The 24,945-nt window shown below is 40.2% G+C and overlaps 2 protein-coding genes across 6 annotated transcripts in view; one reads left to right on the top strand and one right to left on the bottom strand.

Moving 5' to 3' along the window:
• The window catches only part of STRN3 (striatin 3), a 130,070-nt gene extending 124,955 nt beyond the window's left edge, over positions 1-5,115 (top strand). For all 5 annotated transcript variants that reach the window (XM_024231586.3, XM_002824642.5, XM_024231584.3 and 2 more), the window contains 2 exons: positions 3,203-3,289; positions 3,371-5,115. In XM_024231586.3, coding sequence (XP_024087354.1) covers positions 3,203-3,289; positions 3,371-3,540 — 257 coding nt within the window. In that variant the 3' untranslated portion in view covers positions 3,541-5,115. The remainder of the gene's footprint in view (positions 1-3,202; positions 3,290-3,370) is intronic.
• Positions 5,116-8,313: 3,198 nt separating this feature from the next.
• COCH (cochlin) lies at positions 8,314-24,520 on the bottom strand. Its single transcript, XM_024231583.3, has 12 exons — positions 24,348-24,520; positions 23,965-24,021; positions 23,831-23,881; positions 21,183-21,339; positions 19,956-20,089; positions 19,415-19,477; positions 18,410-18,454; positions 18,172-18,319; positions 14,259-14,362; positions 13,292-13,518; positions 12,600-13,116; positions 8,314-9,317 (listed from the first exon to the last, which is right to left on the bottom strand). The coding sequence occupies exons 2-12, from the start codon at positions 23,996-23,998 to the stop codon at positions 9,142-9,144; spliced, it is 1,656 nt and encodes a 551-aa protein (XP_024087351.1). The 5' UTR covers positions 23,999-24,021; positions 24,348-24,520; the 3' UTR covers positions 8,314-9,141.
• Between the last annotated feature and the right edge of the window lie 425 nt (positions 24,521-24,945).

Genomic DNA, 24,945 nt, shown 5'->3' with positions numbered 1-24,945 from the left:
GCACCGCTTATAATTTATGTTATTTTATCCTTAACTAGACATTATACCTTGCCTAACTATTACGATTTCTTCAAGTCATGTTAGTTAAATGTAGATCCTTCCATTTGAAATTTTTTCCTCATATTCTGTTATGAATAAGTATGATGGAAGAGTTAGGTCTCTTTCTGGTGTTTGGCATTTCCAATTTTTTTTTTTTTTTGAGGCAGAGTTTTGCTCTTGTTGCCCAGGCTGGAGTGCAATGGTGCAATTTCAGCTCACTGCAACCTCGGCCTCTTGAGTTCAAGTGATTATCCTGCCTCAGCCTCCCGAGTAGCTGGGATTACAGGCATGCACCACCATACCTGGCTAATTTTTTTTGTATTTTTAGTAGGGACGGGGTTTCTCCATGTTGGTAAGGCTGGTCTCGAACTCCTGACCTCAGATGATCCACCTGCCTTGGCCTCCCAAAGTGCTGGGATTACAGGCATGAACCACCGCGCCCGGCCGTCCAATATGTTCTTAAAACTGTGTCTCAGTGGATCAAATGACATTATAGTGCATAGTGTTTATTATCATCTTCCCTGTATTTCTTGTTGTAGGGAAGTATACCAATTGTATTGAAATCGAATCAGATTTTAACTTAGCCATAGATGTGTGGTGGTTTTTTGTTTGTTTGTTTGTTTTGGGCCTCTTTTTTATCTAGTCATTACCTAGAGTAGTACATAATATATTGCTTGCTCTCTTTCAGGAAGGTCTGACAGCTAGAAAGGCTACTTTGAGGAGAGGCTAAAACAGTCAGGGTACTGAAGGACTTCTAAATAAGAAATGTAACTGTTAACTGCAACATTGTTACAGGGTAACAAATTATCAAGTAAGATAGTGACCCAGAATTATAGGTTTCTCTTTGAAGATTATATAGAAAATGGCAATATGTTTTAGTCTGTAGTCTTAACGATGAGACCCTTTTGTTCAAACAGCACTTTCATGGACAGATTCTTTTTAACAAATTGCAGACAAAGTGAATATTTACAGATCTACATTGTGCACAGGACATAAGATTCAAGTGGATGTTCTTTAAAAAAAAATCCTGGGCTCAAGTAGTCCTCCCATCTCAGCCTCCCAAAATGCTGGGATTACAGGCATGAGCCACTGCTCCTGGCCAGTGTTCTCAATTTAACACTTCATCAAATCAATCCTTTGAACTATTTTTATGAAACCGATAATGTTTTTCTCTGCTGCAAGAGCAGAGAGGTTAATTTCCTTTGTGTTTGTAAAAAGATTCCTTTTTATTAATTATTGAAGATTTACAGTTATATGAGAAAGTTCAGGAATTGTAGTAGTTATATTAAAAGCAAAAAGTGAGAGTCTGTAAAGCTATTAGTAGAAATCAAGAAAGTGGTCAGTAAAAGCTTACTCAATATCAAATAAGCAGCATATAGTCTTTCAAATTGTTTCCAAATTCCACCTATTTGTTATTTCTGTTAACTAGTACCTTACCTGTAGTATGAAGATAATTGAAGCAGTAGGCTCCAAATAATAGGAAAAAAAAAAAAATCTTTTTTTTTTTTTTTTTTTGAGCCAGTCTTGCTCTGTTGCCCAGAGCTGTAGTGCAGTGGCACCATCTCAGCTCACTGCAACCTCCGCCTCTTGGGTTCAACTGATTCTGGTGCCTCAGCCTCCCGCATAGCTAGGACTACAGGTGTGTGCCACCATGTCCAGCTAATTTTTGTATTTTCACCAAGTCGGCCAGGCTGGTCTTGAACTCCTGAGCTCAAGTGATCTGCCCGCCTCAGCCTCCCAAAGTTCTGGGATTACAGGCGTAAGCCACTGTGCCTGAACACACACACACACACACACACACACACACACACACACACACACACACACACACACACACACACACACACACACACACACACACACACACACACACACACACACACACACACACACACACACACACACACACACACACACACACACCGTTGAGTTACATGAAACTATGAGTTGTCTTCAGATGTGTGTGTTTTTTGTTGTTGTTGTTGTTGTTTTGTTTGTTTGTTTGTTTGGAGACAGAGTTTCATTCTTGTTGCCCAGGTTGGAGTGCAGTGGAGTGCAGTGGCACGATCACGGCTCACTGCAACCTCTGCTGCTGGGTTCAAACGATTCTCCTGCCTCACCCTCCTGAGTAGCTGGAATTATAGGCATCTGCTACCACGCCTGTCTAATTTTTTGTATTTTTAGTAGAGACAGGCTTTCAGCATGTTGGCCAGGCTGGTCTCGAACTCCTGACCTCAGGTGATCCGCCCACCTTGGCCTCCCAAAGTGCTGGGATTATAGGTGTGAGCCACTGTGCCTGGCCTGGATATGGTGTTTTTAAAGAAGTTCTTTAAAAACTCATTTAATTGTAAAATAGATTGTCCCCATTACTGCTATTTCTGGTTAGCTAAGTTGTTTTTAATAGAGTATTATTTTATAAAATGAGTTATAAATTTATTGAGTGTTTATATCTGAAACATGATAGAACTTTATGCTATGAATAGGTTCAATAATTATTTAAATGACCCCGACCTCAGCCTCTTGAGTAGCTTGGAACTACAGGCACACCTCACCACACTTGGCTTATTTAATTCCAGTTTACATGATTTTGAGCCTTTGATGCAATCCTATTGTCATTGCTTTACAGTGTCTATCAGATATTGTCAGATACATGTTACACAGATGTCTTTTTTAGGAGTAATTATCAGAGAAAGTTATGCATTTGAATTAAAATTCTCTTGAAAACATTACCATAGTGGTGGATGTACCCTTAAAACATTATATTAAGTGAAAGAAGCCAGACATAAAAAGCCACATATTGTATGAGTTCACTTATACGAAGTATCCAGAATAGGCCAGTCTATAGAAGGAGTCGATTAGTGGTCAGGGGTTGGAGGGACAAATAGGAGTGACTGCTTAATTGGGTATGGGGTTTCCTTTTCCAGTGATGAAAATGTTCTGAACTCTAGAGAATGGAGATGGTTGCATAACATTGTGAATGTTCTAAAAGACACTGGATTGTGTACTCAAATGTTTACAGTGGTAAATTTTATGTTGTGTATATTTTACCACAATAAAAAAGTTGCTATAATGATTGTTTTATGTCGATGCTATATTGTAGTTTCTGTTCTCTCGAGTTAGTATTTGTGAAAACTTAATCAGTTCTCTGTTATGTTTTGTTTAGGTAAAATGATCCATTCTATGGTAGCTCACTTGGATGCTGTTACAAGTCTAGCAGTAGATCCTAATGGAATCTATTTGATGTCTGGAAGTAAGTCTTAAAGTCCTGTACTGCCCACAGACTTTATAAAAGATTGTTACTCAGTAACAAATTTTATTTGTTCTTTTACAGGCCATGACTGTTCCATCAGATTATGGAATTTAGACAGCAAGACATGTGTGCAAGAAATAACAGCTCACAGAAAGAAATTGGATGAATCAATTTATGATGTTGCTTTCCACCCATCAAAAGCATATATAGCTAGTGCAGGAGCTGATGCCCTTGCCAAAGTATTTGTATGAATCAACAAAAACTTGCATCATAACAAGATTTGCTTGGACAGAAAGAGGGTCTGCATCACTGCCATCAAAAAGGTTACTGATATGACACTACATGTGATCTGCCTGGTGAAGGCTATTTGGGGCAGGCACAAATTGGTGGAAATCACATCTTAATGTCAAGCTCATTAAGTTAACTGTAATTATTGTATTTTGTGGGACAAAGAAAAAAGGACTCCAGTATTTGTGGCCTGTACTGGATATGAACTGAGCGTATATCTGTTTTTAGGTGTCTTTAAGCCAATGTGGAGTCTGATCTTTCAAAAAAGTGTTTTTGTTTTTTTTTTTGTTTTTTTTTTTGGACTCTGTGTGCTGCCTTAGGGGTTAGGAATGTGGTGCTCTTGTTGGGGGAAGTGAGCTCCAAGAGTAGCTTTTTTTCATCTCTTAGTGATCTTCTGTTTATCGGTTGAATGCCACAGATTCCCTTTTAAACTTATTTTGCTTTAAAAAAAAAGAAAAAGAAAAAGAAAATTTAACTTAAAATATTTTAGCATTAGTTGCACAAAATGTTTGGATAAAATTCTAGTTTTTATAAGTCTTTTTATATATTTAGCCTGTCACAACAGTGCTCAAGATTGTATTGAAGTTTTTCTGCATTATACAACCCTAAAACACAGAGATCTCACTGACCCGCTGCCCTGTAACCACTTTCTTTCCTTCTTTTGCCTAATACAGCTCAGCTAAGTCCTTCCATAAAGATGCTAAATAACTTTCATCATCACATAAATGTCTTCATAAACCAAGGACTATTAAGTGTATTAAAATGAAACAGTGGGGTTTAGTACTCCAAATGAACTCTTAAAGAAAAAAAACTAATCTTGGCATCCTATCACTATGTGATATTTTGTACATCTTACTGTATTTACAAGTTTATTTATCAAGGATTATCCATCTTGCTAATGGCCTATTATTTATTTCACTTTTTGTTGGTCTTTATATCCTTTTATTAATGTGCTAAAGGAACCTGTATATCTATTTTGGAACTCTTTGAATAGTCTAAAATAGACTAAAAATGGAGTATTTTATAGTTTAAATTACAAACCAAGGTGGTTCCCCCTAAGATACATATCTTGGTTTACCATGATTCCAAACAAAACTAACTTGTTTAAAAATATTTGGAGTAAAATTTTATTTGCATTACAAATAGGATACAAAAATAGTTGAATCAGGATACAGAAATCTGCTGTGTTTTGACTAGTTATCCCTGTTTTATTTTTTTAGATGTGCTTAATTTTATGGTGTAACTAAAGATTTTGTTTGTGTAATGCATGATTAAGACAATAAAGTATTTTTTCTAGTCTTCCAAGAAACTTTTCTGATCAGTTTGCGAGTTTTGATGAGTTTTGTAAGGTTTTTGTTTTACAAACTATGAATCAGCAAATTTTTAAGATTGTACCACATAGCAAACATACAGCTGTTGAAAAATAATGTATATAAAATGCATATAATAAATATTAAATTGTGTACCTGTATGTTACTGTTGGCTACATCATTTTGTGTTGAATAATAAAGTGCAATACTTTACTCTCCATAATTAAACTAGGAAATGGAGATTTCTTAGTGAGTCCTTCATTTTTATGCTGTTCTTTCAAACTTTGTACTACTTATTGATATTCTAATAAGAGTAGATCACTAACACTATTAATAATGTCTAAGTATTTCACCCCACTTGAGGATTAAAAAAAAAGTCTTCTGTTAAATTATGCAATTCAAAATAACCACCAAAAATGCACAGGTGCAGTTTTAAATAATTTGCTTAGACATCCTGTTAACATTATTAAATCTGAATTTCAGTTAATGGCAGTGTTTTTCCTATTTGCCATACCTGTTTCCACAAAAAAATTCAGCAAGGAATAAACTACATTGAATATTTAGGTTAGTTGGTGCAAAAGTAATTGCGGTTTTTGGCTGGGTGCGGTGGCTCAGGCCTGTAATCCCAGCACTTTGGGAGGCTGAGGCGGGCGGATCACGAGGTCAGGAGATCGAGACCATCCTGGCTAACACGATGAAACCCCGTCTCTACTAAAAACACGCACACAAAAAATTAGCCAGGTGTGGTGGCGGGCGCCTGTGGTCCCAGCTACTCGGGAGGCTGAGGCTGAGGCATGAATCCGGGAGGCGGAGCTTGCAGTGAGCTGAGATTGTGCCACTGCACTCCAGCCTGTGTGACAGAGACTCCGTCTCAAAAAAAAAAAAAAGTAATTATGGTTTTTGCCATTTCAATGGCAATTACTTTTGCACTAACCTGTTAGTTAAAAGTTGTCTTATAAATAATGTTAAACAATATTTTGAAACTTTTCTTCAATAAGGTAATATCCTTTGTCTTTGAAGGGAATTGCAGATGAAATTAGAAGGGAACACTAGAAAACCTATGTGTAAAATTCAATTTGAATGCTTGCTGCTGTTGCTGGGGGAAGAAATTACATTGTACATTGAGAAATTTTGTCATCTACCATAAAAATCTAAGTGGCAATTTTAGTCATTGATGAAAATCTGAAACTTCTCAAGTTGTTGTTTTTGTTGTTGTTGTTGTTTTTATTTTTTATTTAATTTTTTTTTTTTTTGAGTTGGAGTGGAGTTTCACTCTTGTTGCCCAGGCTGGAGTGCAATGGTGCGATCTCGGCACACTGCAACCTCCGTCTCCCAGATTCAAGTGATTCTTGTGCCTCAGCCTCCCAAGTAGCTGGGATTACAGGCATGCGCCACCATGCCTGGTTAATTTTGTATCTTTAGTAGAGACAGGGCTTTACCATGTTGGTCAGGCTGGTCTCGAACTCCTGACCTCAGGTGATCCACCCATCTTGGCCTCCCAAAGTGCTGGGATTACAGGCGTGAGCCACCGTGCCCAGCAAGTTTTTTTTAAATACCATTTTTTTTTGTTTTTCTGAACTGAACATTCAACTAAAGAACAAATTAAAGGGGGTACTTTTCTCCTCTTCTCTTTCTTCTTTTTTGAAATAATAAGCTTTTCCAAAGCTAGTATTATTTCTAGCAGCTATTCCAACCCAGTACATTATCATTGATCTGAAATGTGATGATTATTGGAATGCATAAACATTGACGTATTTTGGAATGTATTAAAACAAATGGATAAAAATCAGTATGTATGTTTATTTTGTTCTTATCTCCTTTGGTTGTATTTTTCTCTGCAGTATTAAACATTTGGAAGAGACTAAAGGTATGCAAAAATAATGTCTTATTTTCATTATGTGTGCTTCCATTTGACACATGGGAAATTAGATTAATTTCACTATTAAATAGTACTTTATACACATCTTAATATGTTGATTTCTTCAATAGTTAATCATATTCTGCCTCTCATATTTCATGTTGTTTTTCTCATTATTTCAAACTAGGTAACTTACCTGTTGAAGACTAACATTGCATTTAATGCATTAAGTTATAAATGGGCTAGCATATTTGAAATCTAAGCATGTTGGCTTAAGTTGGATTGTAATACATCTTTCCTTTTTACCCTCTGTCCCCTGTAAATAACCTTTATCCTGATTATGTTTACTTACATAATTATTGATAGTAACCTATGGTTCTGATTTCTGCTCTCTTGCTGCTATTCCCTGGTTACTTCAGGTGACTCAAAACTTGGTCCTTTATAAAATTAAAGAAAAAACCACTTTCTTAAAAGGGCTAATGACTGGTAGCTGGGTTTTCATTAAAGCTTAATTTTCCAAGGGGTTGTACTCCTAGCTGAGTTTTTGATCTACTTACTGGGGAAAAATCATATTATGCTAAACCCAGTTTTTATGATGTTTAATTAAAATTATCCTTGTTACATGATTCAGTCATGTTTGAAGCATTTTATAAAAGGGGAGGTTGTCTTCTCAAACTCTATTTTCAAATTCAAATTTTTATGTAGTGAAAAAGTCAATTCCAGTTTGTTTCTCCCTGTATGTAGTCCTTTTATTCCTCTTATGCAGGGTATAAAACTGTAAGACTCAAAAGATTTACTGGAGTATATTATTCTAACCAGTTAACACCTTTTTCAGGGGGCTTAGGTGAATGAGAGGAGGAGATAGGACCTATCTTTAGAAAAGACAGAGAAGGTGGGATGATAGAGCACCTCTGTCTTTTGGGAGAGGCCTTGGTAAGCGAATCATCTAAGTCACATTAAGGGAGTCCTGATGTTCTCCTTTCATAGGAACCAACTTCACAAGCATTTTTAAGTAAAAATTGATGTCAATTACAAAACATTTCTGGTGAAGCAAGTCCTCAAAAATATCTTATACAGTTTAACCAGATAGTGGCTGTGTATAATGCCTAGGACAGTAGGTATTCAATAAACGTGTCTTTTTATTTTTTTTTTATTTTGGAGATAGGGTCTTGCTCTGTCACCCAAGCTGGAGTGCAGTGGTATGATCATGGCTCACTGTAGCCTTGGCTCAAGCAGTCCTCCCACCTCAGCTTCCCGAGTAGCTCGGACTACAGGCGTGCACCATCCCACCCGGCTAATTTTTTTTTCTTTTTTGTAGAGTCTGGGTTCTCACTATGTTGCCCAGGCTGATCTTGAATTCCTGGCCTCAAGCAGTCCTGCTTCAGCCTCCCAAAGTGCTGGGATTACAGGCATGAGCCATTGTGCTTGGCCTCAATAAATAATTGAATCAAAGAAAAAATATTCTTGGTATTATTACATGATTTGAAAAACAATTCAGATTGGTGTTTCCACATGAATTTTTACCATATCCTCAGGGGAGACACTTGCAGTAATGAAAGTAAGCCAGCTTAACAATAACTCACTAGCAGTTTTATTGCTTAAATATTCAAACTACAATATTTTTTCCTGCAGTTATTTGAAATGTCTTTTTCTTTAAATGTTTATAAGCAGTCAGTAAATACCAACTTAACTTTTAAGTACTTAGGTGACTTAGAATATAAGCCAAATATATCTATATACATATAAAATTAAGGAGAGAAATAGAAAAATACCTGGCAATGCTGCTCTCTTATTCAGTGTGATATTTTTAGTCATAAGTTGTTACGAAAACACTACAAAAGCAGTTTGATACAGGACTCCTTTCTATATCCAGATTTTATAGTCTGTAGTAATAGCTAGCTATTATTGATTGGTTTTAAGAAAATATCCACTTGGGTCAAAATATGTATACCTGAACCATGTTAAAGAGCTGTGTTCCATTTAAGTTTCTCTTTTCATTTTGCTTATATAATCAATACAGAATGGTTAGAGAACGAATGTTGCTTTTGGTCTAAGTATCAGATTCTTTTATTGAGCTATGGAATTTGCATATCTGTACATTTAGTAGGCATGGTTAGAACTCTTAAGGTTTTAATCCACATTATCTCCTCTTTCCTGAGTTTCTAAGGGCCATGATTATGAAGCCTCGGCAGTGTTTTTAACAAAGTACACTGTAGATTGTAACCAGAAGGCAGCGGCTTTAAAGGAGTGCTTATTTGCCTAAATGGCTATTGACATACTTAATATGATAGTTTTGTATCTGATTCTAGTATGCTAAAGCATTTCAATATTATGAGAATACAATTTATACACTGGATCCCCTTGTACTTTTTCTTTCAGTTGTCAAAATGTTACCATTATTGCTGGGATTCTAAGAAATCTCTACAAATGCCTCTGATGACATCAGAAACAATTGGTTCTAATCCTGTGAACTCTCTTGTGAAGAAAGCATGAGACTCCTTCGGTTTAGAAGCCATATCTTTCAGGTCATCCAGAGGTGCCCAAGCCACACCAACAGAGAAGACAGTGATTCCTACAATGAAAACATTTTAAAGTGAATTAAAAATCAGGTCTAGCTAATATATGGAGTTATGTCTATATGTTTTCCATACATTGTTACATAGTTGCAGCGAAAACTGCTTACTAATTTCTGGACAATTAAATCCCCTGAACAAATAAGTTTTCACAGTCATTGTGACAAAGGCGTGGCAAAAGAGTGGTCCAAACCAGAAACTCTGCTATATCTGTAACTCACCACATTAACAGGTAAGTCATCACTGATAAGAAATATTTGATAAAGTTCAATATCCATTAATGACAGAACACACCTATAAACTAGGAATAGAAGAAAACTTTTAACATGATCCACAGTATCTTTTTAAAAATCCTACAGTGAAGGCAGATGGTGAAAATTTTCCATATGAGGTTGGCCTGCATCAAACAGTATACTGGAGTCAGAGTCACAATCCATTAAAGCAAGGAAGAATGGCACAAGAGATGGGATAAGTAAGTAGTAAAAGTGTTCAAAGGTTGCATTGTTTAAGGAATGGTGACTAGTCCTCTGATAATGACAACAACTCTTCCATTTCAATCTTTATATTGGCAAACTGTCTAATCAGAAATTGTCAGCATATAATCCCAAAGCAAAACTAGTGATTAAAAAGTACTGCCCAAGAGGGATCTTATGAAACTGGAGTAATTTCTACCAGTTTCATTGAGGTATTCTATTTCCATTCACTTTAGTTACTAGAAGGCTTTTAGTACAACTGTACATTTAGGGTAATAATACATTAGTTGGGTTCACCCCAATCCCAATTGTAGAAGTTTTCATTTTAATCTTTTTTTTTTTTTTTCTGAGACAGGGTCTGGCTCTTTTGCCCATGCTGGAGTGCAATGGTACAATCAAGGCTCACTGCAGCCTCAACTTCCTGGGCTCAAACGATTCTTCTCAGCACCCCCATCCTCGAGTAGCTGGGACTACAGGCGCATGCCACGAAGCCCAGCTAATTTCTAAATTTTTTTTGTAGAGATGGGGTTTCACCATGTTGTTCAGGCTGGTCTCATCCCTATCTCCAGGGCTCAAGCAATCCATCTGCCTCGGCCTTCCAAAGTGCTGGGATTACAGGCATAAGCCACCACACACCCGGCCTCCTTTAGCAGATTCTTAGTGTAGAGTACCATCTATCTAATGCTGGGTGCAATTTTCTATAACTTTTGGAGTTTCTGTAATAGTTTTCCTATACAGATCTAAGACTTCATCCCCCTTCTAGTGGTATACAGTGCTCAGAGTGGTAAATACCTAAGATACACAGCAGGTTTAGATGATGTAAAAGCTACTTGGAACAATTTCCAATTGTTCCAATCTCCTTTTCCTGACTCCCACTCCCTGGTAAAAAAAAAAAAAAAAAAAAGTCAAAATATTTTTTTCCTCCCCCTCAGTTTTCCTCACTTCTTTTCAGTTCTACATTCTAATTCAGATCGTTTAGCTCAAGCCCAGCATATAATTACAGTTTGAAAAAAATAATCACACCACTGTACTCCAGCCTGGGTGACAGCAAGACCCTGAAAATAAATAAAAACTGTTGTTAATCTACCCCTAAAATCCTACCCTATTTTCTGGCTTCTGCAACTTTCAATATCACTAAGGGATAATTTTCACGAATCAATATTGGTGTAGTCCAGCCTCCTGAACTTTAATCAACCTAATCAGTGTATAACCTGAATACAATCCTGTTAACTCTAAGTTCAGTAAGCTAAGTATTAAGGAACATGATACTAAACAGGTCTTTACTTCACAGGTTAGTTGCTGATGTATAAAAAATACTTTTTATAAGCTAGATGTGGAACTTAAATTGCATGTGTTCTCTGTCTTAAGAATAATCTTTCATCAGTATCTGTAAAAATATGTAAGTACATTGGCAGAGGTACTAATGTGTAGAAAGGAAAAGTTATGTCATTAGGGATTAAGTAGGGAAAAGGAGGTACAGAAGAGTATTTAAAAAAGCAAGTCCACTGATTCTTCCCTCCTGTCACTCAGTTATATCCTCAGAAAGGGAATCTTAGCTTTTTGTTGGCCTATTTGATCTCTAACACATTACGTTAAAGTCTTCAGGAATGAGGCCTGTGCCAAAAATAATATTAAGGCTGGGGTGAGGAAGAAAGAAACCCTTCTTATACCCTTTTATAACACCAGAGTGTTTTTTTACTATCTTAAGTGGGGGGAAAAAGTTGTTTTTCTTTTCTTTTTGAGACAGAGTCTTACTCTGTTGCCCAGGCTGGAGTACCATGGCATGATCTCGGCTCACTGCAACCTCTGCCTCCTGGGTTCAAGCGATTCTCGTGCCTCAGCCTCCTGAGTAGCTGAGATTACAGGTGTATGTTACCATACCCGGCTAATTTTTGTATTTTTAGTAGAGACTGGGTTTTACCATGTTGGCCCGGCTGGTCTTGAACTCCTCACCTCAGGTGATCCGCCCACCTCAGCCTCCCAAAGTGCTGGAATTATAGATGTGAGCCACTGTACCTGGCCAAGGAAATTTTGATGGGATAGGTAAAGTCTATGGGAGACCTTATCTTAGGAAACTCATGCCAGACAAAACTTGACTAAAGTAATAGTTAGGGTTGGGTGCGGTGGCTTATGCCTGTAATCCCAGCACTTTGGGAGGCCGAGGTGTGAGGATCACTTGAGCCCAGGAGTTTGAGACCAGCCTGGGCAACAAAGTGAGACTCCCGTCTCTACAAAAAAAATTAAAAATTAGCCAGGGGCAGTGGCATGTGCCTGTCGTCCTAGCTATTTGGAAGGCTGACACAGGAGGATTGCTTGAGCCCAATAGTTGGAGATTGTAGTGAGCTCTGATCATGCCACTGCACTCCAGCCTGGTGACAGAGCAATTACCTGTTTCATACACAAGAAAGCTAGGATAAATTACTGAATGGCAGATTCATGGTAGGTTATAAGCTGGCTATTTGGAGATATAGTCCAAGTTTGAGCTAAATATGAGCCCCTGTAACATTTCCTTAATGTGACATGGTTCTCATGGCAATTCTCCCAACAATACAGTGGTTAGGAATGTGCACTCTGGAGCCAGAATGCCTGGGTTTGGATCTTGGCCTTGCCACTTAACTAGATGTGTCATTTCCAAGAAGTTGGCTTCCTTATCTGTAGAATGAGATGAGTAGGGCTGCATTGACAGTTAATATTGGGTAAAGCCACAGGTGTTTGTTTAATGAAATAAATGCTTAAATTTTTATTTACTCCTAAATTCACTGAACCGTTTTTTCTGTTCCCTTCTCCTATAAAGAACAAGGACCTTACCTGCATCATGTGCAGCAGCTGCAGGGCCTTGGACATCATCATAGGACTGCCCATCTGTGACAATTACTAGGAAGTTCTTGTTGGGGCTCTCCCTTATAGGGCCAAACACATTTCTAACAGTAAAGGAAATGGCATCACCAGTAGCTGTTCCACCACTCATATAGCGGATGTTTCTGATAGCAGCTAGGACATTCTCTTTGGTGCTATAGTCAGTGAAACTGAACTCTGTGCGCTGATCATAAGTAAACTGTACAGCAGCTATCTTGGCACCAATGTCCGAGATTTCAAAAGTCTTGGCTATGTTGGAAACAAATTCAAGCATGAGGCGGAAATTGCTATCTCCAACACTGCTGGAGCCATCAATTAGAAAGGCAATGTTCACTGAGTTATAACAGGTCTTGCTGCACATCATTTGTTCATGAGTGCACAGCTTCTGTACCAGAGGCTTTACGTATTTTGTGGTGCCAAACCAGTTGGGCATGTGGTAAGAGAAGAAGCCATTATTCCGACAGACAGCCTAATGGGGGAGACACATAAAAGATATCCAAAAGGATCAAAAGTTGTTTCTTCTTAAAAACAGGAAAATCCTGAATGTTACAAGTTAATCTAAATAACAGGCAGTCAGCACTGCACTTAGAGGTCCAAAACGGAATACCCATCACTGTAACAGAAGATAACCCTCCCCACTTTACCTTGTCAACAAATGTGACATCCTGAACCATCCCCAGCTCTTCAGGGATAGGCTTGGCCACAGAAACTATAAATACATTGACGCCAAACTCTCTGGCCACAATGCCTGCTTCCTCGATGTCATCAGAAGGCCAACCGTCAATAAATACCACCACCACTTTGGGGATCCCTTTTCTTACTCCAGCATCTACCGTGAAGAATTTCTGAGCAGTATGCTTCAAGGCTTTTCCTAAATTTGAAAAAGAAGCAAACAAGTAGCATTTACCACTGCTCAAACCACATTTCTGTTTCCCTGTAGCATTTGATGCTGCAAAGTTTAAGAATTATATCTAGAACTGGCAGTGGGGCGGAGCACACAAAGAAAGAATTATATAGAACCCAGTTCTGTAACAGATGCATCAGCTGGGAAAGTTTAATTATCTACCAGGCCTATTTATCTTCACAAACCATATTAGTTCCCCCTCCACCTCCTAGAAGCCTCACATTTGTTTACCCCACATCAATCACCAGTTAGAAACACAAAACTGATTCCCACTTCTGTGCATGTGCTCTCTGTGTAGCCCTTTGGTGACTGATTAGTACCTCTAAGAAGTCTCTCTTCAGAGTCAACAGTATTACTACTCTCATTCTTTCTGCCACATCTGCATTCATTAGATAAGTCTGTTGATTTTCACTTCTTTTTAGCATTACAAAGAGATACTTCTCCAATGTTACATCTAGTCAATCCAACATATGAGAATTCTAAATCACCATGCTTTATATTTTTTAAAATAAGAAATATCAACACTTTGGTATACTTCCATTATAAATTGAAAATTTATCTCAGATGATCAAATGCAGACCTAGCGAAGATTTCAGTTCCGGGAGGATTTCACATCTGCTCATATAAAATAGTATAATACTGTTTTACATGTCTGATCACTGATAACCCTCTCCTATATTACATCCCAGGTATCAAAGTCTACTTACCTGTATTGGAATTACCCCCTCTGAAACCTACTTCCTTTATGGCAAACAAAACATCTTTGGCTGATGTAAAGTTTTTCAAGTAAAATTCTATTTTGGGTTGTTCACTGAGTGGAAGAAAGAAAATGTTATTCAGGGAGAATTAAAAAGGTAAAATAAGCAACATTACATGCCTTAAAAAACAGTTTTAAAACCAGACAACACACAAGTTTCTTTCTTAATTCCATAGTACATAGTCAACTGAGGCATTGCATCCTTACTTGAATTATTGGGGATATTTCAGAGGTGTAACAAAGAATTGCCATATTGAAGATTTATTATATTCTGGGTAATAAGCCAAAAGCATAACACATGTATAACCTCATTTGATCATAGCTCTACAAGGTTGGAATTATCCCAATTATGTAAATGAAGAAACTGAGGCTCAGAGCATTTAAGGAGTTTGCCTGATGAAACACAGCTGCATTTTAAGTTCAAGTTGTCTGGCTGCAAAGTCCATGCCTAAACTATATGGAGAACTTGAAATCAGGCTTGGCTCAGAGCCTTGGGTTTAACAGAAGTCCGCGGAGTTGGGCATCAGGTAGCTAAACTAAATTAGGAAGTGGCTGGGTATGAGACTAGGGTCTGTTCCAGTGTGGGACCCCAGAGGCTCTAAGTAGTGTGAATCTATTAACTCAGATCTCTCTGTTCAGGAGAAACAATTTCATTGATGTGACAGTCAACATTTTTTTAAAGGGACAAATTTGAAATGAATAATAAAGTTACAATATTGAGTTTTTCTTATAATGACAATGACATTTGTAGATCTTAAAATTATGTGTATTTTAAGTTTTGAGATCTCATTTCCTATATTTAATATTAAAGGAATTTCAGCTCACTTTTATATAACTACTCTGTGTTCAGTAGAGACCGTTTTGAGTATAAACAACCAAAGCACAATCTGTTGTGTTTAGTTTCTAGATGAGTCAGTATTTCATAGTGCAAAATTTTAAGATCTTAGCATTATCAGTAGCCATTTTATTCAAGATTTTTTGAGGGAGAAGTAGAACACTGACTGTATTTCTGCATACATACCTGATGGAATATTGGGTCATAAAATCAGATTTCATGGGTTGAAAACCTTTTCACTTGTGGTCACTTTTCAACTATCCAGATTATGACTTCTGAAATTAGTCTCATTTTTGTATCCTTGATATATTCTGTTCTTTGACTTACATATAAACTTGACATGGTTTACCTATTCTAATGGTCTTTCTAAAACAGAAAAACTACAAACCAGGAAGTTACAAGAAGCTAGTCTTTGTGTGAGTCTACAAGGTAATGAATTCATCTTCAAAAAGAATTGAGTCAAAGTAGTCAGAAAAAAGTATAAGACAAAAAGTACTGCAGGGGAATTTGCCTCATGGGATGTTAAAATGTGCAATAAAACTGTGATAATTAAAGCAGCGTAGAAAAAATATGTAAGGATTAGCATAAGAATCAAAGAAATAGACTTGCTCAAACTCAGGTATAAATGTGATACCATAAGTGAATGAAACAAGGAACCCATTTTTTAAGAGTGAGGGACAAATGGTTAAATTATGTAAAAACAGTTAAATTTTCTTCTCACGCCAAAAAAATTCTATCTAATCTAAGAGCAGAGCCACTTGTAAAAAATAACATAAATGAAATGGAAATTAATATTTGTAATAGCACTGTTTATACAACCTTACACACTGCTGATAGTAGTTTAAACTACTTCACCTTTCTAGGAAGCAATTTCGCTATTTATTTGTTTTTTTAGAGATGGGGTCTTGCTCTGTTGTCCAGGCTGGAGTGCAGTGGTGCCATCATAGCTCACTGCAGCTTTCAACTCCTGCGCTCGAGAGATCCTCACACCTCAGCCTCCTGAGCAGCTGGCACTACAGGCATGAGCCACTGTGCATGACTCCATTTCACTATTTATATCAGAGGCTTTAAGTCAGAACCTCACTTCTAGAAATCTAACCTGATGAAATAATCAGAGATGGGCACAAAGATGATATAAGGATGTTCATCACAGTGTAGTGTGTAATGTAGTGAACTAATAATAAAAAGAATGACTAATCATGCAGAGGAATATTATGAAATATTTTTGATGAATATTTGTGATATGAGAAAATGCTCAAAATACTAAAGGATGAAAAAAACAGGATGCAGGGCATTTTTAATAGTCTGAGCTTTTAAAAAATAATACAGTCAAATATTTCTTTAAAATACTGAAGGGGCCAGCCGTGGTGGCTCATACCTGTAATCCTAGGACTTTGGGAGGCCGAGGCAGGTGGATCACCTGAGGTCAGGAGCTCGAGACCAGCCTGGCCAACATGGTGAAACCTTGTCTCTACTAAAAATACAAAAATTAGCCAGGCATAGTAGTGCACACCTGTGATCCCAGCTACTCAGGAGGCTGAGGCAGGAGAATTGCTTAAACCCAGGAGGCGGAGGTTTGTAGTGAGCAAAGATCGCGCCATTGCATTCCAGCCTCGGCGACAGAGCAAAACTCCGTCTCAAAAAAAAAAAAAAATTTTTATAGTGATTATCTCTAGGGCATATGATTTAGAGCATTTCTTTTTTGTGTTGTATGTATTTTCAAGCTTTCTATAATGAGCGTATTCTACTTCTAAAAGCAATTAATAAATATATATATATATTTTTTAATTTTAATTTTAATTTTTTGAAGCAAAGTCTTGCTCTGTCGCCCAGGCTGGAGTGCAGTGGCGCGATCTCGGCTCACTGCAAGCTCCACCTCCTGGGTTCACGCCATTCTCCTGCCTCAGCCTCCCGAGTAGCTGGGACTACAGGCGCCTGCCACCACACCCGGCTAATTTTTTTTGTATTTTTAGTAGAGACGGGGTTTCCCCGTGTTAGCCAGGATGGTCTTGATCTCCTGACCTCGTGATCCACCCGCCTTGGCCTCCCAAAGTGCTGGGATTACAGGCGTGAGCCACCACACCTGGCCAGCAATTAATAAATATTTTTAAATGAATAAAATAGAAAGGTCGTGCTTCAGATCACCAACCAAGAGAATATGGAAAGAGCTAAAAAGTAACAGAATGGGGAGGTGGAATAGACATATCACTGCTTCTTCCTTCAGAAAAGAGAAATTAGGAATTGAGCAGAGTAGATAAACAGAGGTGACTTGTGAAAGCAACAGGACTCTCCAGTCTACCTTCTGGTTCTTATATAGATAGCACACAGTTTTCTAAATTCTTTTATTCCAAAAAGGAGGCACTCAGATCTACTCAGTCTGCCCAGGCAGTCTTAGATCCTGAACTTACAGTTTGGGAACCCAGTGTGTCCATAACTCAAAAATGTTTATACTGAACTGACATGTACCCACTAAAAGGATTGATCATTTGTCATCATTCGAGACTCATTCAAATCTCCTCTCATTTGATTTTTCTTTCTTTTTTTTTTGAGACATAGTCTCACTGTTGCGCAGGCTGGAGTGCAGTGGTGTGATCTTGACTCACTGCAGCCTCTGCCTCCCGAGTTCAAGTGATTCTCCTGCCTCAGCCTCCCAAGTAGCTAGGATTACAGGATTACAGCCACATCTGGCTAATTTTTGTATTTTTAGTAGAGACAGTGTTTCACATGTTGGCCAGGCTGGTTTCAAACTCCTGACCTCAGGTGATCCACACACCCACTTGGCCTCCAAAGTGCTGGAATTACAGGCGTGAGCCACCGCGCCTGGCCTCATTTGATTTTGAATGTATCCAACACAAAGAAATGATCAATGTTTGAGGTGATGGATATGCTAATTTCTCTGATTTGATCACTATACATTGTATGTATGAAAACATCACTATGTACCCCATAAGTATATATAATTATTATGTGTCAATTACAAAATAAATACATAATTTTTTTAAATCTCCCATTTTAAGAAGGTTGGTACCTGGCTTGAACAAGGCCCACATGTGGTCCTTCTGTTCCAATTCCCAACATTAGAGCCACTTTTCCAACAAAATTCTTCTGTAAATTAAATCGGCGCTGCCCAATATTAAAGCTTCCATCAATCAGAAATGCAATGTCTGCTTTACAATCTGCGAACAACCAAACCAGTCCCCTCATTAGCAGTCTCAAGAGGAGGGAGGGAAAATGCTACCTTCCCAAATGGAGATCTTGATTCTTACCTTTATTGCCAGTTTTCTTCTCGGGTGTTTTCTTTAGTCGTTTACCTGAAATAAAAGATGCACTTGGCATTAACAAAAGGAAGACAGTTACATAGCAAGAAACCCACATGGGGAGAAGCTCATAACAACAGAGTGCCATTCTTGAAAGGACTTTTTTTAAAAGATTAATTTCCTCAGGATTTTCTGGACTAGGGAAAGCAATGACCCAACAAATAAACAAATCAGTATGTAGGCCTACATATTTGATATGCCTCTAATCCAGGACTTTGATACCCTAAACCCACAGGTGAGGCAGGAACTCAACATTAAATCCTAATGTTCTTAATATCTTTGACTTTAAAACTGCCATAGTCATACAAAAGGGGATCCCTGGCTATTTCTTACAATAGACACACATTCCTTTTAGTCACATGACAGTGCAGTAATTAAAGGAATTTAATGAAGCAAATGGAACTAGAAGTTCATGGTACTTTGACCAGTTCTTAGGCATGGTTTATCAAATCTGGGAGAAAATAGGACTTTTAGAGAATTATTAGTCTGGGTGCAGTGGCTCATGCCTGTAATCCCTGAACTTTGGGAGGCTGAAGTGGGAGGACTGCATGAGGTCAGGAGTTCAAAACCAGCCTGGGCATCATAGCTAGACCTCTGTCTCTAAAAAAAAAAAAAAAAAAAAATTGGCTGGGTGTGGTGGCATGTGCCTGTAGTACCACCTACTCAAGAGGCCAAGGTGAGAAGATTGCTTGAGCCTAGGAATTCAAGGCTGCAGTGAGCTATGATTGCGCCACTGTACCCCAGCCTGAGCAACAGAGTGAGAGTGAGACCCTGTCTTTAAAATATACACATAATGAATGTTTCCATATGTAATATACCAGTAAACTTAAGATATTTGCTTTGTTTCTCTTTAGTATCAAATTTCTTTAAGAAAAGCTTCTACCAACAACACGTTTATTCATAACTTCCAGTTGCTGTGCCGGGCAACTAGGAGATAGGTTTCATAGTTCATACCTGTTGGTGGATGTGCTGTGGACACTGCTTGTCCTGTGGCCTCCTGTGTACTACTTTTGCCTTCTGTTAAAATAAAAATAAGCTTATTTTTTTCCTTTTCCTTCTTTACCAAAGTATTATGAATCTAATTTAGGGCTCTCTACGATGACAAATGTAATAGGGTAATGATGATTGCAGTTACAAACATCCTGCTGCATGCTAGTTTCAGAGAACCAAAATGCTTATCCATTATATCTTCAAAGGATCATCAAAAATGAATTTAGTAGTTTTTCAGTTCCTTGGTAAGTGTCCAGGCATTCTGACTGCAGATAATTCAAGTTTCTATTGCCATCATCTGCCAGTAAGATTGTCTTCTATTCACCCAAATTTGGCTTCAGTGGGTACTTGACTCCTCAGTCTAACCTACAGTTTACCTCTATAGGTCAACTTTAGTCTTGATCACAGGTTTTTCCATCAAGGTTAAAGAGGCTGAGCTAAAAAAAGCAGAAAACTTTTGGGGGGTGGGAGAATATTACAGAATGAGAACAATAATTATACCTACTAGTTACTGTGAAAGAAGCAGACCATCTAGAAAGCATTTGAGACTGGATGCCATTGGCATCTACTGAGGAATAGTTTTCTCGACCAGGTAGGCTATAGACTCGTACAGGTCCCCCTGAGTTGCTGATTACTCCCCTGAAACACAAGAATAGCAGCTGAGACGCTATCCACACTTTTTCAGGGCATCCCACTGACTTATAGTGCCATGTTGTATCTATTGCTTTGATTAATCAAGAAAATAGCTCATCAGGGAAGTCATCTAAAGATTCTGCTTTATTTATTTATTTATTTATTTATTTATTTATTTGATGGAGTCTCGCTCTGTAGCCCAGGATGGAGTGCAGTGGCACAATCTCAGCTCACTGCAACCTCCACCTCCCGGATTCAAGTGATTCTCCTGCCTCAGCCTCCCAAGTAGCTGGGATTACAGGCATGCACCACCACGCCTGGCTAATTTTTTTATTTTTAGTAGAGACAGGGTTTCACCATGTTGGATAGGTCTCGAACTCCTGACCTCAAGTGATCCGCCCGTCTCAGCCTCCCAAAGTGGTGGGATTACAGGCGTGAGCCACCACTCCCAGCTGCTGCTAGCCTTTTAAAAACTTGGTTACACAAGAACAAAATTTGCCTGGAAAAAATGGTTTTGTGCTGTTGAACTTCTTAAGTGTTGATAAGAACACATTTGTAATATCCCATTACCCACAACTTAGAAATTCAGAGCACCAAATAATTTTCCTAAGATACTCACTTTAACCACATGCTCTTGGAGTGAGTTTTTTTAGAAGTATTATACTGGCTATTCTACTGCAGGATAGCGTGGCACTTGCTAACAATAGTCACCTTGGGCAAGATACTTGACAACTCTCTGAGTTCAGTTTATTCATCTGTAACTGCAGTAAAATTCTACCTACCTTGCAGAGTTGTGGTGGAAGTTAAAACAATAGCTGGTACATAGTAATAACTCATATATCACATGATTAGGAACGTTTTGGAATCATAGCAATCTAGCCATCAAGATGTAATGCTATTTGCCTTTTGTCAGAAAGCTTTCCATGTGTATTTGGTGTTTCAAGTATATCCAGGAGAACCTTGAAAATATATCCATTTTCTGTGGCCACAATGGCACCAAAAGAAAGAATGCAGGGAGGAAAGGGATCCATATGGCTAAAGCAGGAAAGGAAATAATCACGTTTGCATTTCTTTCCCACCCTGGTGTGTTTGGGCTTACCTGTGGACAGCAGCCCCACATATGCTCGATACAGAAGCATATACTATGTTCCCATACACGGAGAATTCCTCAAGAGGGCAGCCCCCTGGGCAGAGGACATCTGCTTTCTCTTTCCTGATGTCCAAACCTCTGGTAAAACATGTGATAGCAATGGGAGCTGAAGAAAAAGGAGATAATATTGTAAGCATTCTTAGGACTTCTTGGGGCATGGTGGTGGGAGACTACCGTGTGAGATTTAAGTTTTACTTCCCTAATTTCTACACTTCTAGTTATGAATATTGACTTATATACCGTTCCATACCATTCCAGATTTTGGCAAGCCACAAGGTTGTTTTCCAATTTAATATAGTCCCCAGCCACTATAAAAGTCTAATGTGAAAACAAAGTTCTGGGTTTTTATTTTGTTTTTGTTTTTGAAATGGGGACTCGCCAAGTTGCCCAAGCTAGGCTCAAATTCCCGAGCTCAAGTGATCCATCTCCAACTCCCTAGTAGCTGGGATTATAGGTGTGCTACTGTGTGCCTGGTTTCTCAGTTCTTAACCAGGTTGGAAATACATAATTGGAACTATATCTGAACTAGAAAATAAAAGTCATTTAATATTTATTAATTATAGAAATATAAAAAATCTTGGCTGGGCGTGGTGACTCATGCCTGTAATCCCAGCACTTTAGCAGGCCAAGACAAGAGGATTTGCTTGAGTCCAGGAGCTCAAGACCAGCCTGGACAACATAGCGAGACCTCATCTCTTCTAAAAGAAAAAAAATTTTTTTTAAATGGCCACACATGGTGATGCATGCCTGTACTCTCCGCTACTGGAGAGGCTGAGGTGGGAGGATTGCTTGAGCCCAGGAGTTCGAGCTTGCAATGAGCTACGATTGCATCACTGCACTCCATCCTGGGTTACAGAATAAGATCTTGTCTCTAGAAGAAAAAAAAAATTTTTTTAAATCTCAACTTTGATGACACTGTGTACCTAGTTGCTTGAGGTAAACATAGTAAATCTGGATCGAGCCTTTGTGGAACATTTTCATAGACATGTGCACAAATCAAAGCCATCCTTTCCTTCATAGGACCATTTATCCTAGTTAGCCTACAAATGCAGATCCTTAAAATCACACATTAAGGAAGCCAACAAAAAGATGCTTAGATTCACAGAAAGTTATCTAACTCGATTGTTCATTTTATAGATGAGAAAATTAAAGCCGTGGGGTTAATTTGCCCAAACAACATTCTACAACTCCCGAAGGACAGAAAACAGAAAAGTGAATTCCTTCAGAGTAGAGCATTTTTATCTTAATTGAACCTGATTATTTCTGCTCCAGATCTGTCCAAAGAGATTTATCAAGCAGCGGATGCATTTTTGGAAAGCACTGTTAATATTCTCAAGTTTTACACTGTCAGCCTAACAAAGAATCAAAGTTTTTGCTATAAATGATGCTAGGAAGAGACAAGCTCTTGGCAACAAGTAACAAGATAACATAATACAACATGTTAATTTGTGAATTTACTGTCGATACTAAATTGAGATTAATGTTATTAAATGCTATTTTTCAAACATGGGAAGTTGTAGTTATCCAAACCTTTCTAAAACATATATTAATTTTAAAAATCTTTTTTTCCAAAGCAGAGGAATACTTTCTGGTCATACTGTCCAACTGAGTACCTTGCCTGTGACAAGCACCCTCCTCTGCGCCCTTTGTGGTGACAGGCACCCTGGACTTTACATTCCATGGAAGAGAAGGAAGGATGCAGGCACAATGCCCATTTCTTAGCTCTGAAACAGTCTAGAGAGCTGAGAGGTTAAAATCCTTACCCCTAAACAGCCTCATACCTATCATCAAACAGCCTTAATCCTTCCTCCCATTTTCCGCTGAGATGGGGGCGGCATCGGAATCCGGTGCCAAGACCGACCGCCTTTAGTTGCGAACACTGACTTTTGTTAAGTGGAGCGGGAGAAATACAGCCATGTGGGATACTTAACCCTCATTCCTACTTTGAAGGAAAACAAACGGTAGCTCTTAGGAAAGCGTTGCCTTTTACACTGTAGAAAATACACCAAACCACACACCCATACGCGGACCTCTACACGTGGTACAAACTTTTTAAACTCTCTCGCGTGTAGAGTGAGACCGCAAGTGCTTCTGATCATAGGGGTTACACCTAGAAACATAGCTAGCGAGTCAAACAAGGTGGGACAGCGACGTTCGCCTCCCTCTCTCTCGGCTACGGCAACCTGAAGTCGGGTCTGGGCGGCTTCTTCTCCACCCCCAAACGCAGCAGAGCCCAGGACCGGTGCGCTCCTCGGTGAGGCTCAAGGAGTCCTCCTTCCTCGACCTCCTGCTGCCGGCGCTCGGCGGGCCCGGGGTCCGGGGCTGTGGGTGGACCTGGAGGAGGCGTTCTTCCTAGTGCTCTGGGAGAACGTCCCCCCACTGGACCCCAGGGGCCCTCTACCATGGGAGAAACAGGTGAGCAAGAGCAGATCGGCTGCAGGGGTTAACGCGGGCGCGCCATGCGGCAGCTCCAACCTTCGCGCCTTCCTCCTCGGGCCGTCGGGCCGAGGCCCAGGGGGCTGGATCTGAGTCCCGCTTGTACCCGCTGGTGCTCAGCCCCTGCGACCGCCCGGACGCACCCCAGCTCCCCCACTCACCGGCTCCCTCGCTGCCCGCGGGCCCCGGGAGCAGCAGCAGCAGACACACACCTGCGAAGAGAGAAGCGTGAGGGCTGGCTCCAGCCTCCAACCAGCGGAGCAAGGGGCCAGGGTCGTGAGGGGCGCGCACCCACCGAGGCCGAGAGCCGGGATCCAGGCTGCGGACATGGTGACTGATAGGCTGCTCACACCTGGGAGAGAGGGAGAATGCGGGCAAGGCCAGGGTGCGGGAGGCCCCGCGCGTCACCTCCTCAGAGCCCCGCACCCTTCGGACCCCCGGGCGCGGCGCAGAGGAGAGAGGACACCGACGACCCGCTGCTGCAGGCCAGCGCCCCTCTAGGTCTGGAGGAGGCGCCTCGGCGGCAAATCGAGCCAAGCCCAGGATCGGTGTGCAACCCTGCACCGCGGGGAGGCGGGGGCGCCAAAACGAAGACAGACAGGCTGGGAGCGACAAAGAAACAGGGATAGAGGCGTCAGGGATCCCTCGCACCCGCGCCCGCCGCCCTGGGCTCCGCACCTGCTCGAGATCCACCCGGCTGCGCCCGAGTGCGGAAAGCAAGGCCCCCGCGGCCGCTATAAAGGCTGGGCCGCGCGCATGAGCACTGTGCGGGGGGCGCGGGAGGGCGCGGGAGCCGGTCCCTTCGGGCCCGGCGGCGACCTTCCAGCTCCGCCTTCGCCCCCTGCCGGCCCCGGGGTGAGGCCGGCGCGGAGGCGCCTCCTCCAGCAGCGCGGGCTCGGCCACCTGGACGCGGCGCCGGTCCCTAGAGGGAGCACGAAGGTCCCCGCGCCGGCGTCTCAAAGAGTGTGGAGGGCCGGCGGCCCCGACGGCGGCAGCAGCGGCCTTGCCAGCCGTGCTCTGCCGGGACCAGGGCTGCTAAGGCAGCGGCGGCAGCTACCCGCCCCACCCAGCGAGGCCTGGAGCTTCTGAGAGCTGCCAGGTCCACGCGGCCTGAGAACCGAACTTCCCAACTTGGTGCTCTCGTGGAAACAGAGTTCCTACTTCTGAAATAAAACCACCCTAGGTTTGGTAAACGCATGCCGCGTTTTCGTTAGAAACCCTGTCAACTGACTGCTAGCTCGTTGGACCTTAGGGATTCGGCCTTGCGCCTTCGTTT

Source organism: Pongo abelii, chromosome 15 (assembly GCF_028885655.2).
Source record: "Pongo abelii isolate AG06213 chromosome 15, NHGRI_mPonAbe1-v2.0_pri, whole genome shotgun sequence".
NCBI lineage: Eukaryota > Metazoa > Chordata > Mammalia > Primates > Hominidae > Pongo > Pongo abelii.
This window is presented reverse-complemented; position numbering and strand designations above follow the sequence as displayed.

Coding starts and splice junctions, on each gene's coding strand:
- COCH (XM_024231583.3), bottom strand. CDS start 23,998: ATGTCCGCAGCCTGGATCCCGGCTCTCGGCCTCG. Junction 19,478..19,955: donor TGCTTCTTTCACAGTAACTA/GTAGGTATAATT, acceptor TTATTTTAACAG/AAGGCAAAAGTAGTACACAG. Junction 9,318..12,599: donor AGCTGCTGCACATGATGCAG/GTAAGGTCCTTG, acceptor TTTTCATTGTAG/GAATCACTGTCTTCTCTGTT.